We start from the raw sequence: 18,151 nt of genomic DNA, 5'->3' as shown, positions 1-18,151 counted from the left end.
ATAACTTTAAAAGTATTCATTTACAAGAAAAGTTGTACTGACATAAAAGTTGCGTAATTAAATTTTCTACAATATAGAATTGGTTAAAAATTTAAAAAATAGTCACCCTAGTTGCAAAATAGCAATAATTGCGAAAAAGCCATACAAAAACAAGAATTCGCATTTTACGTTTTTCAACCATTTATGCTACACCTAGGACCTTCATATTTCACCCACAAAAAACTTTATGATACAGGAAAACAATACTGTAAATTTCATTAAGATCGGTTCAATAGATTTTACAAAATAAATTTTGCAATCCAGCTTTCGCAAAAAAAATTCATTTTTTCAAAATGTTATAGGACTGAAAATAGAGCAGATAGCAAGTTGAATTTTTTTTGCTTATAGAAGTGTACTGTATCTTTCATTTTCAATATTAAAATCGATTAATTACCACGGCGTCAGGAATTTTTTGAAATAAACAATAATTTTTGGTGCTACGCGCAGGACAGCGGTGTTCGATTCACACAAGTTGATTTCCACCAAAATTTCTTCCAATCTTTATCTAACATATTATTTTCTTACTCTATATTTTGTTGTATTTTAATATTTTAATTCCACAAAAATCAAACTAATTTTATTATTGTTTGTGAAATATTGTTTAAACAATTGCATATGTTTAAAAATAATAAACTTTTATTATTTAAGTTAAAATATATGAACAAAAAAAGTTTTTGCTAATAAAAGTGTTATTTCAAAGGATAGAGCATGTGTTTTTATTTTGCAATAAACAAATTTATTTATTTATATCGAAATATAATGAAAATTAAAATGTATCAATCATTATCAAAGGTCATTGGAATGCTCAATCAGAGCAAAGTATCCGCTGTCCTGCGCGTAGCACCAATAATTAATGTTTATTTAAAAAAATTCCTGACGCCGTGGTGTTCATCGATTTTAAATTTGCAAAATTGCAAATGAAAGGTACAGTACACTTCTATACGCAAAAAAATTTTCAACTTGCTATCTGCTTTATTTTCAGTCCTGTAACATTTTGAAAAAATGAATTTTTTTACGAAAGCTGGATTGCAAAATTTATTTTGCAAAATCTGTTGAATTGATCTTAATGAAATTTACAGTATTGTTTTACTGTATCATAAAGTTTTTCAGGGTGAAATATGAAGGTCCTAAGTGTAGCATTAACGTAATGCTAAAACATAAAATGGTTGAAAAACGTAAAATGCGAATACTTGTTTTTGTATATTTTTTTCACAATTATTGCTATTTTGCAACAAGGGTGACTATTTTTTAAATTTTTAACCAATTTTATATTGTAGTAAATTTAATTACGCAACTTTTATGTCAGTACAACTTTTCGCGGAAATGAATACTTATAAAGTTATAATCAAAAAACCAAGAAAAATATCGAATTTTTCCTTAATTTTTTGACAATTTGATTATTTAAACAATGTTCCGGACCTTTTTGAGAGGGAAGATAACTCAAATATTATTATTTGATTTATTTTCAAGCAATTTCTGCAAAAAAATTTGAGTCACCTCTCAACGTCAAAATGTACTAATATTTTTACAGATGCGCCCTGGTCTATTAATTGTTTAGAGGAAATGAAAAAATACATCAAACATATAAATACTTTTATTCTATTAATTAAATTAAATCTTCTCCAACAACTTCTGTAACAATGCATTCTGTATTTTCATCTGTTTAATAACCTCATTTTGTTGCTCCATCCGCGTTTCCTCCAACTCGAGATTTTGGGTCTCTCTTTGTGCTGCCCCGTCCAGGTACTGCACTATTTTCGAATGTAATTCGTTAGACTGTCTCAACATTTCCGTGTTGGTTCTGTTTTGTTTTGTTATTACTTTTCTAAGTTCCACTAGCTCTTCTACTATCTGCGGGGCACTAGAATCTTGCATAATATAATCTGCGCTCTGAAGAAGCTGTTCTTCGTCTACGTTTTGGATGATTTTAATGTGAGATTTGTCGCTTACACTAGTCTCCGTTCCGCTAAAACTAAATGAAGTAAAATTAGACCACACATGTAGGCACAAAACAGTGACAAAATCATTTGTTATTTGCCTCATCACATCACGTAGGAGGAAGAGAATAATAATTAGACTAGTAGCATAAAGTAGAAACAAGTGTACCAAAATTGCTATAGATCTTAATATAGTATCAAAGGCAACCAACAGTCAGAGGCAAGCAACCAACAAAATGAGGAGAGAGGACAGCAGGAAAGAGAAGAGGATAGGGACAATCGAGTAGACGAAATTCATATCAAAGATATTGAAGAAGGATTGGCAAGAGAGATTGGCAAGAAGGATTGGAAAAGCGGGAAGTGCCGATGACATAGATCCGGAGATGATGAAGTACGTGGGAGAACGAGGCAAGCTTTGGTTACTGGAAATAATGAGGGAAGCAAGGAGAACAGAAAAGATACTGAAAGACTGGGAAGAAAATTTATTGATACCAATGCACAAGAAAGGAGATGAAGCGGAATGTGATAACTATAGAGCTATATGCTCATCATCAGTGGCATATAAAGTCTACACCGGGGTAATAGAAAGGAAGCTCAGGAAAGAACTGGAAGGAAAACTAGAAGAAGAGCAAGCGGCTTTTAGGAAGGAAAGAGGAACAACAGATAATATATACATACATACTGAGAAATATAATTGAAAGGAAAAACGAAATAGGAGAAGACTTATATATTACGTTTATAGATATTAAAGCTGCTTTTGATTCTACAAATAGAGAAGTAAGATGGTCAGTAATGGAAGACCTGCAAATCCCGCAAAAGATAGTAAGGGTGGTAAAAAGTACATATAGAAACGTACTTGCCTAAGTACAAACAAACGGAAATATATCGCCGATAATAAACCTAAGGAGATGAATAAAACAAGGGAACAGTCTCAGCCCAGTTTTGTTTATATTAGTAATGATACAGTAATGAAGAGCGCTAAATATACACTATATGCATCCTTCAAAGTACGGATACACCAAGAACACTTCAAGAAGGCAATGGATCCTGCAGTATGGCCTAAGAACGCTTGTGTAAATAGTTGTTTATACCTACGGGGGCAACCCCAAAATCAGGGGTAAGTTTTAATCCAAATTTAATGCTGTTAAATATTCAAAGCATAAATAGTAATAAAATTTGTGATGTTATTTTAGAACTTAATTCTCATAAGAGCATAAATATTATCTGTTTAACGGAATTATGGGAATCAAATGATTCTATTGGGAACGTCAACATTGAAGGTTTTATCCTAGCAAGTTGTTATTTGCGAGGTAACTCAATAAGAGGAGGAGCCGTTGGAATTTGGGTTCGAAAAGGTCTTAATTTTAATAACAAACTCAACTCTAGGATAAAGCAATATTGTGTTGATAAACATTCTGAAATTTGTATTATTTCTTTCAAAGACAAGACAAATAACTCATATGTTATATTAAATTGTTACAGATCACCATCTGGTGATTTAAGTATTTTTTTGAATAACCTCGAAGGTATTTTAAATTACATATTTATATAAACCAAATATACGTTTTGTAATATGTGGCGATTTTAATGTAGATACTAGAAATATGACTAACGACCATGTTAATCTACTCAATGTTTTACTGAATTTTAATATTAATTTTAATCTTGTTAATTGGCCAACTAGGGTCACAGATACCAGCGTTACAACATTAGACAATGTATTTGTAAATTTCTCGAACTCCGGTTTGTCATGTGTACTTGACAACACTGTATCAGATCACAGAACAGTTTTGGTGGAACTTGACTTTGAAACGAAATTGTCATACTTTATACAAAAAAGGCAATTTGGTGAGGACTCGATAAATCACTTTATCGTTAACCTCATTAACGAAAACTGGAATAGTGTTTATGGAATCTTAGACACTAATCTAGCATTTCAAGCTTTTATAAATATCTTTTTGTATCATTTTAATAATAGCTTTCCATCAACAAGGAAACACATCAAAACAACTAAAAATAAATGGATTAATAGTGAAGTGCGAAAATCGAGTTTTGAATTAAGAAACTTACACGCATTATCAAGGGCAGTACCAATGTTTAGAGATTTTTATCAACAACAAAGGAAAAAACATAGAAAACTTTTGACCAAAACAAGTAAAGATTATTACCAGAAAATCATTACTTCTTCTGATAATCCTAATAAAATCGCGTGGAAAATTGTCAATGATTTTTCAAAAAGTGCTAATAACAATGATAATACTTGTTTAATGTATGATGACAATAATATAGTCTGTTCGCTAAACTCAGACGCAACTTTCTAGATATTTTACTCGGTAATTTTGCCAATTTTAGTAAAATTGGCAAAAAATAGTTACTAAGTAGTTAATAATCACTAAATAGTTAGTAATTTTGCAAATTTTTGCCAAATTGGCAAAAAACAAAAAAAAATCGACTAAAATATCTAGCCAGTTGCGTCTGAGTTTAGCGAACCGACTATAGGTATAATTACAGATCCCCAAGAGGTAGCATGCACTTTTAACACATTTTTTAAAAATGCACCCATTGATATCGTGTCGAAAATTCCATGTAATACAGTAGACAAAGTCATTCAGTCAATTATTACAGATCATGAAAATTTCTTTCAGTTGTACCCATTTACTGGGCAGCAACTGGTCGAACTCCTGCAGAGTAAACTTAAAAACAAATCCGCTGTGGAATTGTTTCTGTATTTCTAACTCTAAATACATAACAAACTAACATTATTATCTACAATTATTATTATCTAAATAATACTCTGTTGTGAATTCCTCTGATTGAAAAATCAAATTTGTTTGTTTTTAAAATAACAAAATGTCTGGCTAATTGGCTCGGCCAAGGCCATCAAATTCACAAAAAAAATCCTCTAGTGGTTTTGACGACATACCTGCATTTTTGGTGAAAAAGGTTTTACCTTTTATAATCAATCCTTTAACTTATCTCACCAATTTGTCGTTTTGCAATGGGGATTTTCCTAATTACTTAAAGACAAGCAAAGTAGTTCCCATTTTTAAAAAAAGGAGATCCAAAACTGGTCAGCAATTACAGGAATATAACAATCCCCAGTATATTTTCAAAGGTATTTGAGTATGAATATTTAAAGAGATTAAATGCTTATCTAAAAAACAATAATATCTTAACTATAAATCAACATGGTTTTCAAGAAAATAAATCTACTAATACGGCAGTCCATGCATTTTATGCTCATTTAACCAGTTTGATTGATGCAGGCGAATGTCCTATTGGAATATTTTGTGATCTCAGTAGGGCATTTGACTGTGTCAACCATGAAATATTATTTAAAAAACTAAAACAGATAGGTATTACAGGAAATTCTTTACAATGGATTATGTCATTTCTAAACAATAGACAACAATATGTGAGCCTGCAGATGAGGATCGAGGATTGTGTGACCAGTTGTGGATCTACTCTTGTTACTACAAACATGGGTGTTCCCTAAGGATCTATAATAGGACCAATTCTCTTGGTAGTCTACATTAACGACATCGTACAAGTGGACAGAGCGGTAAATTTCACTATATATGCGGATGATACGTCAATTATTCTATCAAACAAATCCAACGTAATCCTACAACATCAATGTAATGATTTTCTTTCATCTTTATATTCTTGGTTTTGCGATAACTCGTTGCATCTTAATGCAGAAAGATATACATTTTCACAATAAACAAAAATACCTGGAAAATCTTAAATTTATTTTTAACAACATGCAAATAGCTACGGTGTCGTCAGTCAAGTTTTTGGGAACAACGATTGACGAAAGTTTTGATTGGAAGTTGCATTGTGGAGCGGTTGTTTCGAAGTTGAGTTCCATTAACTATCTAATTAGAAATTTAAAATATGTTTTGATGGAAAATCAGCTAATTATGATATATTATTCACTCGTGGAATCTAATCTAAGATACGGGATATGTTTTTGGGGTATGTCTGGTAATGTAAATGGTATTTTCGTCATACAAAAGAAAATATTGCGTTGTGTCGCTGGTGTCTCCCGACTAACTAGTTGTAGAGAATATTTTAAAAATATAAAATTTTAACATCATTGGCGTGTCTATACATTTTTTAATTATGTGTTTTTATTTTTAATAACTTACATCAGTTTAAAACGAGTGGTGATATGCATAATTTAAATACCAGATATTGTAATAAACTTTATATACCATTTTCAAAAGGTAACATTAAATTTAAATCGCCCAGGGTATACGGGCTACAAGTGTTTAATCATTTGCCCACAGATGTAAAGTCCACCAGTTCAATAAATGTGTTTAAGAGGAATCTTAGGCAATTTTTGTGTGAAAAAGTGTTTTATACAGTCGAAGAATTTTTTAGATGTTAGATATTAGCTGTATTTCATTTAGCTTTTAAATTCATTTCATTTTATGTCTTGTTTAGTCTAGTTTAGTGTTTAGTTTTTAGCAATGTATATTTATGACTAATTCTATACAAACTATGTTTGTCAGAAAGAAAATAAAGAATTTGAATTTTGAATTTAAAAGAAGGTCAAGGCAATTACAGTCAACAATAGGGTAAAGGAATTTAGTACCAGTGAGAATGGAGGGATTACTATATGCAGATGACCTAGTAATAATAGCAGACAATAAAGAGAAAATGCAAAAATTAATCGATATATGGGTGGAAGAAATAGAAAATTTGAAAATGGAGATTAATGTAAAGAAAACGAAGTCCATGATGGTAACCCAAAAGAAAAGGGAAGAAATAAACCAAATGATATTTAGGTACAAAAACGAAATAAACAGTCTCGACGTTTGAATACCTGGGAGTAATAATATCAGAGGATGGAAAGCTAGATCAAGAAATCACATACAGGACGAAAAAAGCAAATAAGATCTACTATGCACTAAATAAAACAATATTTGGAAAGGAGGAAATAGATAAAGAAATAAAACTGAAGGTATACAATGCAATATCTGTACCAACTTTACTATATGCAAGTGAGACATGGGTAAACAATGCAAAAATAGACAGTAGATAAAATAAACGCAGCGGAGATGAAGCAGCTAAGAAAAATAGAAGGAAAAACGAAATTGAACAGAATAAGAAATGAAGATATTAGACAAAGACTGAAACAGGAATCGATAATAACCAAGATCAAAAAAAGAAAATTGAAATGGTATGGACACATTAACAGAATGGACCAGGGAAGACTACCAAAGCAGGTGATGGAATCAAAAAGATATGGTAAAAGAAGGAAAGGGAGGCCAAGGAAGAGATGGATCGGCCAGATTATAGAAATTGGACAGGAAAAAGGAAAAACACACCAACAAATGAAAGAGTTAGCAAAGTACCGCAAGAAATGAAAGATATGGATAGAGGATGAATAAAACCTCCGACGCCCCTGCGGGGCATAAGGAGTTTCGAGAAAGAAGAAGAATATAGTATCAATTAGATACGGTATGGCCACAAGAGATGCTTTGTTCGGCCTGCATGTACTGGCTCAGAGATGCATGAACATTAATCAGGATATGTGCTTATGTTTTGTAAACTTTTGATGATAAGGTTCAACATAAACAGCTTGTAAATATATTAAAAAGAAAAAATATCTACAGTTTTGATATGAACATTATATATTCCTTATTTACACTCAGTCCAGCTGGACAGGAAATTGAGCAGGGCAGGGCTACCAAGTAGGCAGCATGAGTGTGTAAATAGGTCACTTGCGCTGACACTGCTCATACAGCTGCCATTGCAAGTTGCTCCCTCAAAAGTCGGTTTTTTGTGAGGAAAGTCAAAGGCCAGGCAGCGCAAGTGTGTGTTCACATTCAGCCACTCTCGCTCACTTGCCACCAGCAAAGCGGTAAGTGAGTAAGTGAGCAAGATGATGTCGTCACATTCCATCCTTGAGAGTAATTCAGTAAATGAGTTGTGAGGACTGATGTAAACACTTCACCATGTGAGGCATTGATGCTAGTACCCTTTTGAAAAAGGTTTACTTCCGTAATCCCTGTAGAGACACCAGATCCCAAGACTTATTTTATTTAGAATTTCATAATCGAACTTATACTGTAAATAAACCCTTACAGAGAATGTGTATAAATGCAAACAAATTTAATAGTAATGATTTTTTTCATTTATCACTAAGTACTACACCCATACCTCGCTATACGGCCGCTCTGTATACGGCATTTCGCTACAACGGCCCTGTTCAATTACGACACAGTTTCGATTTACGGCCTAAAATGTTTCGCTATAATGGCCCCATGTTGTCATTCTCGAGCAAACGCAATCTCGATCCACACTATTTTCTACTTCCACTTGTTTATGCATAATTTGAAAATGAGATGAGGCCATCTAAGGAAAAAGGTGGTTATAAACCTGAACAAGTCTTCAACGTAGACAACACAGGACTTTCTTGGAAGCAAATGCCTAATCACACGTACATTTCAAAAACCGAAAAATCTGCACCTGGTTATAAATGGTCTAAATAACGATTAACTTTCCTACTTGGTGCAAATGCCACTGGTGATTTTAAGCTAAAACCACCTAATTTGTCCAAAAATTCAAGGCCTATTACAGGACTAAATAAAAATCATTTACCCTTTATATGGAGATACAACAAGAAAGCTTGGAGTTTGTAGATTATTTTTGGTTTTTGGAATTTATTATTGTTTTATATACCAGTGTATGTGCTTTTTTATGTATTTTTGATTTAAATAAAATAAACAGATAAAATGCATTTTTAACGACAAACCATATAATATAACATATTTAACAAATTTGGAACCGATCCCATTAAATTTTTATGAATTTGTATTAGAATAATTGATTCGTTATACGGCATTTTGCTTTGCGGCCATGCTTCGTGGAACGTATCTAGCCTGTAAAGTGGGGTATGGGTGTATTAAGAATGAGATCGAAAATACCTTTTTATGTAATCACATTGTGCTTTAATAGTTTAGCTAAATTTAAGTTGATTTGTAAAAATTGCAAGTCCATAAATAAATATTACATTACATTCACTTGCTTCGATATTGTATTTCTGGCAATATTTCCGGCAACCACAGGAGCAGTAGCAAAGGCTGAGAGTAAATCTGGCATTATCTATATTGCAATTAAACTATCCACGTAGGAGTTGATAACCAGAACACCCAAGATATAAAAATACAGAGAAGAGTCCACCAGGGTTGACTTATAATGCATAAATAACACTACATGGTGAAACCAACACATTAACACTATGATGAAGTCAAGAATTTATAAAGACAGTGTAGGACCAATAATGACATGCATCAGAAACAAGACCCGCTACAGCCACAACACAAAGACCACTGGAAATAACAGAGATAAGAGTACTGAGAAGAATTACGTATGTATGTTTTGGGGGTGTAATAAGGCCCCCCCTCCATTTGGATGTATTTTGAGCTCTATATGCTTAACACCATTACTATTCCATACCTCCCACAGACCATTTTCCATACCTCCCAGAGACCATCAAGTAGTTGTAATCCCCCCCCCCAAGTGGTTAAAATATCAAGAAATAAATCACCAACAGATAAAAAAAGTATCGACTGGACACACAAAAAATGGAGTAGGTATCAGTCTGCCAATGAAGAAGCAGAATTGCTTATAATAATAATAGCGTTTATTGTCCAACAGAAACCATTTACAGGACAAAACATTACACAAAAAAAAATAAATAAAATATTAGTAATTCATAGCTACAGCTGGTTCCTAAAAAAACTGATACGACTCTTAGTAAGATTTGATTATTTTGAGCAGTGTATTTGATTGTGAAATTTAATAAAAAATTTTCTCCTTGGTAAAAGGTATATTAGTTTAAAAAGCTCTAAAGGGCTACAAACATATGAACAAAACGTTTTCGCTCTGTAACAAGAGCATCATCAGTGTTACAAGAACATGGTGAGCCAACCAAAAAATACAAAGGTCAAAGCCTTTCAAAAAACAGACAAAAGTCTTATATAAATGAAAACATCGAAAAATCCAAAGGATGGATAAAATTCCTAAGGATACGGCCCTAGGGCAACATATGACTCCCACACGTTGTAAGTGGGTCAAAAGGTAACTAGGTCATTCTGTTATAAGAGGTGGCAGGCAACTATGACCTCTAGTTGCCTGCCACCTCTTATAACAGAATGATTACCTTTTGACCCACTTACAACGTGTGGGAGTCATATGTTGCCCTAGGGCCGTATCCTTAGGAATTTTATCCATCCTTTGGATTTTTCGATGTTTTCATTTATATAAGACTTTTGTCTGTTTTTTGAAAGGCTTTGACCTTTGTATTTTTTGGTTGGCTCACCATGTTCTTGTAACACTGATGATGCTCTTGTTACAGAGCGAAAACGTTTTGTTCATATGTTTGTAGTCCTTTAGGGCTTTTTAAACTAATATACCTTTTACCAAGAAGAAAATTTTTTATTAAATTTCACTTGTAATTAATGGTATACAGCCAACTACAGGAAGTTCTTCCTTGTGGATTTGTATTTGATTGGCCTGACATATATTATATTTATTGACATACTGTCAAAGTCAGTTAAAATAAACAAACAACTCATAACATAATGTTAATTCATAAATTGTATTATATTATTTTGAATTTCTGCATTTTATAAAGAGTATATAAATAATAGTTTTTACATAAAATAAGGTTGATGTTATCATTTTTATTATTATTAAGGAATAAAAGAAACGACTTAACTCAGCAATATGTACATTAAAGCAAGAATTATAAGCAGGACCACGGTTTTTCTGTTAATATAAAATGGAAAGAACAAGAAACTATACTAAAAAGGGAAGACTGGAAGACCAAAACTATACTAAATTTAGGTATTTAAAAAATAAAATTAATATTTTGTAATATCTCCATCAGCAGTGATAACAGCTTGTAATCTTCAGTCCATCTGCGTGAAAGGAACTATGAAATTGTCTTCTTCAGAGAGATCTTCCCAAACCTTGCTTTCTTTCGAGAGTTTCTTGTTCTCTCCACCTTTTATTAATATTAAAAACGGTTGTTCTGCTTACGTTAAAATGGTTCGCTACGGCAAATAGTGACCAACCATCTTCTAATTTCGTTACAATTCTTGATTTTAGTTCTTTGCCAGTATGTGGAGCCATCTTTTGTGGTCGAACAGAAGAAGTTATCTGACAAATTTTAAGATTTGGCAGTGACAGTGACAGTATGTAAATAATAAGTATTTATCCTTCAAAATACACAGCTCAATTTTCTACAAAATACGCTTTAAGAGTCATATCAGTTTTTTTGGAACCAGCTGTACCAATAATACATCAAAAATTTTACAAAACTAAATTTGAACATAAAGAAATAAATTATTTATCAGCTAGGTAGATCTTGGCCATAGAAATAAGTTGCTTTAAACTGCAGTTAAATATATCGCAGTAAATACTTAAGGCATTATAATAGCTGCACATGATGAATAGAGGAAAATTCAAGGTAAGGTTAACAGGAATATCAGGGAGGCATTAATTCGTCTAGTTTCTAATGATACTACGTCCAAACCGCTACATAACTCATTATTGTTGATACCCCTCCTAGGATATATACCATTACTTTTGTAAGACAAAAATTTTAAAAATTTACGCTGTACCCGTTCTATAATTTGGATATGTACATCGTAAAATGGTGACCAAATGATAGAGGCATATTCCGGTTTACAGCGTACAAAAGTGTAAAATAATAATTTAATGGCCTTAGTATTAGTCAGATTTCGACTATTTCTAATTATAAATCCATAAGATTTAAGTGCTTCTCTAACCTTTATATTAACATGTTCAACAAAAGTGAGTTTGTGATCAAATATAACTCCAAGGTCTTTAATTTTATTCAAACGTTCCAGTTCATTGTCATCAATAATATAAGGATAGTATATAGTAGACTGTTTCCTGGAATAACTAACTACTTTGCACTTATTGGCATTAAGATTCAGATGATTTTCCTTACACCATTCATGTACGCGGTTCAGTTCACTCTGCAGAAAATGACAATCGTTGAGGTCGCTTATCAATGAATAAATCTTTAAATCATCGGCATAACATAAACATGGTGCAGAAATAGATTCACACAGATCGTTAATGAATAACAAAAACAATAATGGACCTAGATTAGAACCTTGTGGAACCCCTGAAGAAGCTAGGTACTTTGCCGATTTGTAACCATTGTAAGAAACAAACTGCGTTCTATTTGACAAGTAAGACCTCATAAAAGCAACTGCATCCTCAGAAAGACCAAAGTGACATAATTTAGAAAGCAATACTCCATGGTGAATTCTATCGAACCCCTTCGAAAAGTCACTATAGACGACATCAACTTGACTTCTATTATCTAGGGCCTCTGAAATAAACTTATGTGCATAGAAATCGGCCCACCTAAAAATTTGGTCATTTTTGAAGTCTCGTATTTCCTAAACCTGTTGGCTGATTTAAGTTATTTTTTTAATATGTTATAGCCTTATTCTTCAACAATATCGCTGTAATAATATTATTGCTAAACAAGTAAGTGTTATTTTATACCGAGTGTAACAATGATAGTGTGTTTTTTCCTCAAAGTTCGGAACACCCTGTGGAATATTCTAGCGTATATAAAATATTGAAATTAAAACTCAACTGTAGCCTTAGGCTTTCTTAACATTTTGCTTTTTGATTCATTCGCTTATGTTAGATAATAAAAAAGTTAGGTATTTTAACAACTAGCAACGTTCTTCATCAATACAGGGTGTTTCTAAATAAGTGCGACCAACTTTAAGGGGTAATTCTGCATGAAAAAAATAATCACCGTTAGGTTTATAATCAGTTGTTCGCAAATGCTTCGTTTCAGAAATAAGGGATGTTGAATTTGTTCGTACAATCTGACGATTTATTTATTGCTCTAAAACCGCATGAGATATACAAATGAAATTGGGTAGGTAGGTTTGAAGAGGTAATTATTGCGCATTTTTTGGCATACAGTTAAGAATTTTATATTCACCATTGACCGGTTCAGATATGCAAATGAAATTTGGTGGGTTTTAAGAGGTAGTTATTGCGCATATTTGACATACAATTAAGAATTTTATATTCACCATTGGCGTGCATACGGGTCATATTTCCCGTATGCACGCCAATGGTGAATATAAAATTCTTAATTGTATGTCAAATATGCGCAGTAACTACCTCTTAAAACCCACCAAATTTCATTTGCACATCTGAACCGGTTTTAGAGCAGTAAATAAATCATCAGTTGTAAAAAAAATTCAACATCCTGTATCTTGAAAACGAAGCATTTGTGGACATATGTTTATAAATGAAACAGTCACTATTTTTCATGCAGAATTTCCCCTTAAAGTTTGTCACACTTATTTAGAAACACCTTGTATTGATGAAGAACGTTGCTAGCTGTTAAAATACCTAACTTTTTTATTATTCAACGTAAGCGAATGAATCAAAAAGCAAAATGTTAAGAAAGCCTAAGGCTACAGTTGAGTTTTAATTTCAATATTTTATATACGCTAGAACAGGGGTGGCGAACGTGCGGCCTTAAGGCCGCATGTGGCCTTTTCTTGCCCAAGTTGTGGCCTTTTCATAAATTAAAAATTATAAAAATTTTACGATACTAAACGATAAAATAAAGTTTACAATACTAAAAATACCGTTAGTAATCATTTATTCAAACAAAAAAATTGTTTCAAATACCGTTCAATTATTGGAAGGTACGCCACTGACTAAGAAGGAAATGTCACATTCTATCTGCTATCACCTCGATTCCTTCCCCGCGCCTATAAACTGTTTGGCTTCAAATTTCGGTGAACAAAGGGTAGAGTATGCCTAGTCCATCTTTATTTATACGTCCATGAAAACGATCCTCGCAGTTGCATAAAGGAAAAATGATTGGTATTGTAAATTTTATTCGATCAAGTTCAATGCGTCATCGTCAATTTCGAGATATAATAATGCCAGATAATGACACATTCAATGGAGACTTACCATATCATAACAAAATACGTTGGCTATCAAGACTTATACGTTTTGCTAAAAATATTCACCCTGCGTCAACAAATAATTAAATTTTTTGAAGAACAAAAGAAATATTGCGATTTATCAGATAAAGAATTTTGTAGAAATGCTGCCTTTTTATGTGACATGACAATGAAGCAAAATGAATTGAATTTAAACTTGCAGGGAAAAACTAAATATATATACGAAATGTGGCAAAAAATTCAAGCTTTTCGAAAAAAACTTTTATTCTTTAAATCTTTACTAAGTCGATTAGAAATTTCTAAAGATTATTTCCCACAGTTATCGGAAATTATGATGGAGCAAAATTATTCCGCTCAAAATTTGGATGAGTATGTTTCTGTTCTGGATATATTATATGTTTTGCATATAAATCCCTTTAATTAAATCGTATATATATGGATGCGGCCTTCTCAAAAATGGTAAAATGAAAATTGGCCTTCTAATATAAAAAGGTTCGCCACCCCTGCGCTAGAATATTCCACAGGGTGTTCCGAACTTTGAGGAAAAAACAAACTATCATTGTTACACCCGGTATAAAATAACACTTACCTGTTTATCAATAATATTATTACAGCGATATTGTTGAAGAATATGGCTATAACATATTAAAAAAATCACTTAAATTGGCCAACAGGTTTAGGAAATACGAGACTTCAAATATGACCAAATTTTTAGGTGGGCCGATTTCTATGCACGTAAGTTTATATAGTGTGACCACTAATAAGTTTGTCACAGTGGACCGATTGGAGACAAAACCATGTTGGTATTGAGACAGCTGATTACGGGTTCTTGAATAAATACGATTATACAAAATTATTTCAAAAATCTTTGACAAATTGCAAATTATGGAAATTGGTCTATAATTTTCTACCCGATCCCTTTCACCAGTTTTGAACACTGGGCACACTTTTGACTCCTTCCAGAGACTTGGATATTCTTTATTCAGAAGACATAAATTAAAAATTTTTAATAGTGGCACAGTTAAGGCGCCTATGCAATCCTTAACCAGAAAAGATGGTATATTGTCAGGTCCACATGTCATTTTGTCTTTCAATTTCTTGCTAGCAGAAATTAAATCAGATTCTACAATAGGATAAAAATTTAAATAATCAGCGTTAACTGATGAAGAGTTAGCCTTAAAATTAATATCAGATGACAGAAAAACACTATTGAAAAATTCTGCAAAAACATTCACAATATTTTGTGGTTCAGAGGTAGTAATGCCATTATATTTCAATACACCAGGAATTCTTGAACTACTATTTTTCGCATTAACATACGACCAAAACTTCTTGGAACTGACAGAAAGAAATATTTGAATGTTATTGACATATACATTGTATGCCAAACTGATTTTTGATTTGACAAGGTGTCTTAACCATTGAAATTCAAGCAAATCACAATGATTTTTGGATCTTTTAAATTTTTTCGAAACTTTGCTTTTAATTTGATGTTCTGAATGATGTCAGCATCATTATAACATATTATAACATCATTATATAACAACATTATAACATATTATACAGCTTATAAAGGGGAAGAAGAAGAATATTGAGATTTTAATTAACTAATGAATATAATAAGAAAAAAACAACTTCACTTTGCAGAAGAGTTGCAGAATACTGACTATGTAAAAGTAATAACATAAGTATCACAGCCAATGAAAAGCTAGAGGTTTGTTCTAACACAATGAAAAACCATCATGTAACGATCACATTGAACAAAATAACCCATGTAATGTATTATTTTATAGTACCGTGATTGTTACATGATGGTTTTTCATTGTGTTGGAACAAAACTTATAAGTTAGAAAAGATACTGAAACAGGTATTACTTTTGTAAGGATAAGGGTTGTAAGATCTAATTAGGATGTCTATAGGAGCTAATTAAGTTATAACATTGTAAGATTTATTACAAGTCAGAAACTGTAATAGATCAGATATGTCCAAACACACGAAGATACAAAATCAACAAAGAAAATATTACAGTGGATGCTGATAGGAAGTCGAATCGAAAAAAAAGAAAGACACAGAAAGAGATGGTTGGATGATGTGGAAGACAACCTGAAAACTATAAATTTAGAATGAGAAGGCACAAGAGAGTCCATTTATAGTGTAATGTGTAGCATGTGTGTTGGATAAATGTCTTGTTACTTAGTAAAGTTGACTTCATTTTCTTTACAAAGAAACGCTTATTAAAATACTCACCCTGGAGGTTCATTTAAGTTGATTTCAAAATATTGATCAGAATTATTTTTCGTAATCCTTGAGAATTTTTGGGAATTGTTAAATGACTTGCTGAACATACTTTCTTGTGGTCTTTTGCTTAAGATTTCCGTTATTTCGCTGAAAATATTATTAGGGTTAATAATAAGTTAATTGGTCATGGACAAATGATAACATGTCTACAAAGTTAATAAAACTTACTTTTCAAAAGGACAGTGTCTCTTTTTGCTTCCGTACTTGTCAAGTTTTTCCAACTTATTTCTGTAGTTCCTTTTTAAGGTCTTCCACTTGTTTTCACACTGAGCTCCTGTATAATAGTAACCCTTCCTGTTCATGTCTTTCGAAACTAGCTCCCATAGTTTTTTCTGTGTGGTAATTATACCAGAATCTAACATATCACATTTTTCGTCATATACCTTCAACAATTCACGCGTAGCATCATGATTCCACTCTATTCGCTGCTCCTCTAAATAAAAAATAAATAAAAGCTATTAATTACACCATATCAATAAGAGTGAAGGTTTAAAATAATGTCCTAACTGTTAGAACTACTACCAAAAAAACCCCAAACAATGAACGCTCCACTTACCAATATTTTTCTTCAAAATTATGTTTACGTTAATATAGAACACTTCAACTAAACACAACCAAGTTTAGACATTCTGACAATAGAAAAGAAATAGTTAAAATAAGATGACAATTTGCAAATACCTGTTATATAAATAACGTTTGAGGGACTACCCTCAAGATCTTCAGTCTTGATATTTTCCATGCAGAACTAATTCTTTAACGAATTTCAAATTGGTTTTAAATTCGAACACTTCTGTTCTAGAGCTGAAAATAGGTCCAAAATCTGCTCAACTTTATTCGTGCAAACGGAATGAAAATAAGAGTCGGGCGTCAAACAAATGATTCTGACATTTGACAGAATTCACAGAATACTTGCCAACTGACAGACATCACAGAACAGAGAATTAATTAATGAGTCCGCATCGTACATGTGGCAACACCGTCGAGGGGTTAAATAAATAGAGGGCCCATTTTTAAATATACAGGATATTTGCTAAAGAATGGGTCATAGCTTAACCTCAGATTCCTGAGGTGAAAATAGGTCGATTTAAACTAACTTACCTTAGTACGAAAAATGATAATAGAAATACAGTGTGTCAAAATTAAACTTTTGTTTTATTTATTTTGGAATATTTCGTGACAGGCATGGGACAACACGAAATTTGGTAGGTGGTGCTGTACAATCTACTAAATTATATTAAACAAACGTTTCTGGCTACTACCAGAGGCGTACGACGGGGGAGCGTGAATGGTTGACCCTTCCCAAATTTCACCAATGCGTTCTATGTAAAAAATACACTCTTCATTCGTAACGATAAAGCCATTAGTTTTCGAGATATTTGAAGCTAAAATCGAAGGAGCATAATACATTAATCAAAATAAGTGTGCCTTTTCATTTTTAATTTTAAATATCTCGAAAACTATTGACTTTATCGTTACAAATGAAGAGTACATTATTTGCATAGAGAGTATTGGAAAATCTAAAAATTATGCTAAAATAGCAGTTTCATCAGTGGCGTAGAATTTGGGAAGGGTCAACCATTCACTTTCTCCTGGCGTACGCCTCTGGTATTAATTATAGTACCCCAAACGATTATTTAACATAATTTAGTAGGGTGTACAGTACCTACACGTTCTGCCAAGTACCATAAGGATATGGAAAATAGTTTTATTGTACCGGGCACACATATAGTTCTTAAAGTTTTAAATAAAGAATAAATTATTAAAAAAAAAGAATACTTAAAATAATTTGACATATCCGTGTGATACTTAGCAGAAAGTGTAGGCACTGTATACCCTACTAAATTCTGTTAAATAATCGTTTCTGGCTACTAC

At 32.3% G+C, this 18,151-nt stretch overlaps 1 protein-coding gene across 2 annotated transcripts; it reads right to left on the bottom strand.

Annotated features, from left to right (window-relative positions):
- Positions 1–1,617: 1,617 nt before the first annotated feature.
- On the bottom strand, positions 1,618–17,166 carry LOC114325574 (uncharacterized). Of its 2 annotated transcripts, none has more exons than XM_028273668.2 (4): positions 16,958–17,166; positions 16,448–16,712; positions 16,229–16,366; positions 1,618–2,011 (listed from the first exon to the last, which is right to left on the bottom strand). In XM_028273668.2, exons 1-4 carry the CDS (start codon positions 17,016–17,018, stop codon positions 1,651–1,653), a joined length of 825 nt encoding a protein of 274 aa, XP_028129469.1. In that variant the 5' UTR covers positions 17,019–17,166; the 3' UTR covers positions 1,618–1,650. The 2 variants fall into 2 exon arrangements, with proteins under 2 accessions (XP_028129469.1, XP_028129470.1); XM_028273669.2 differs by having other exon boundaries at positions 16,836–16,980.
- Positions 17,167–18,151: the final 985 nt, after the last annotated feature.

The sequence above is a fragment of the Diabrotica virgifera genome, chromosome 3, assembly GCF_917563875.1.
Source record: "Diabrotica virgifera virgifera chromosome 3, PGI_DIABVI_V3a".
Lineage (NCBI taxonomy): Eukaryota > Metazoa > Arthropoda > Insecta > Coleoptera > Chrysomelidae > Diabrotica > Diabrotica virgifera.
The sequence above is the reverse complement of the archived record's forward strand: the minus strand, read 5'-3'. Positions and strand labels throughout refer to the sequence as shown.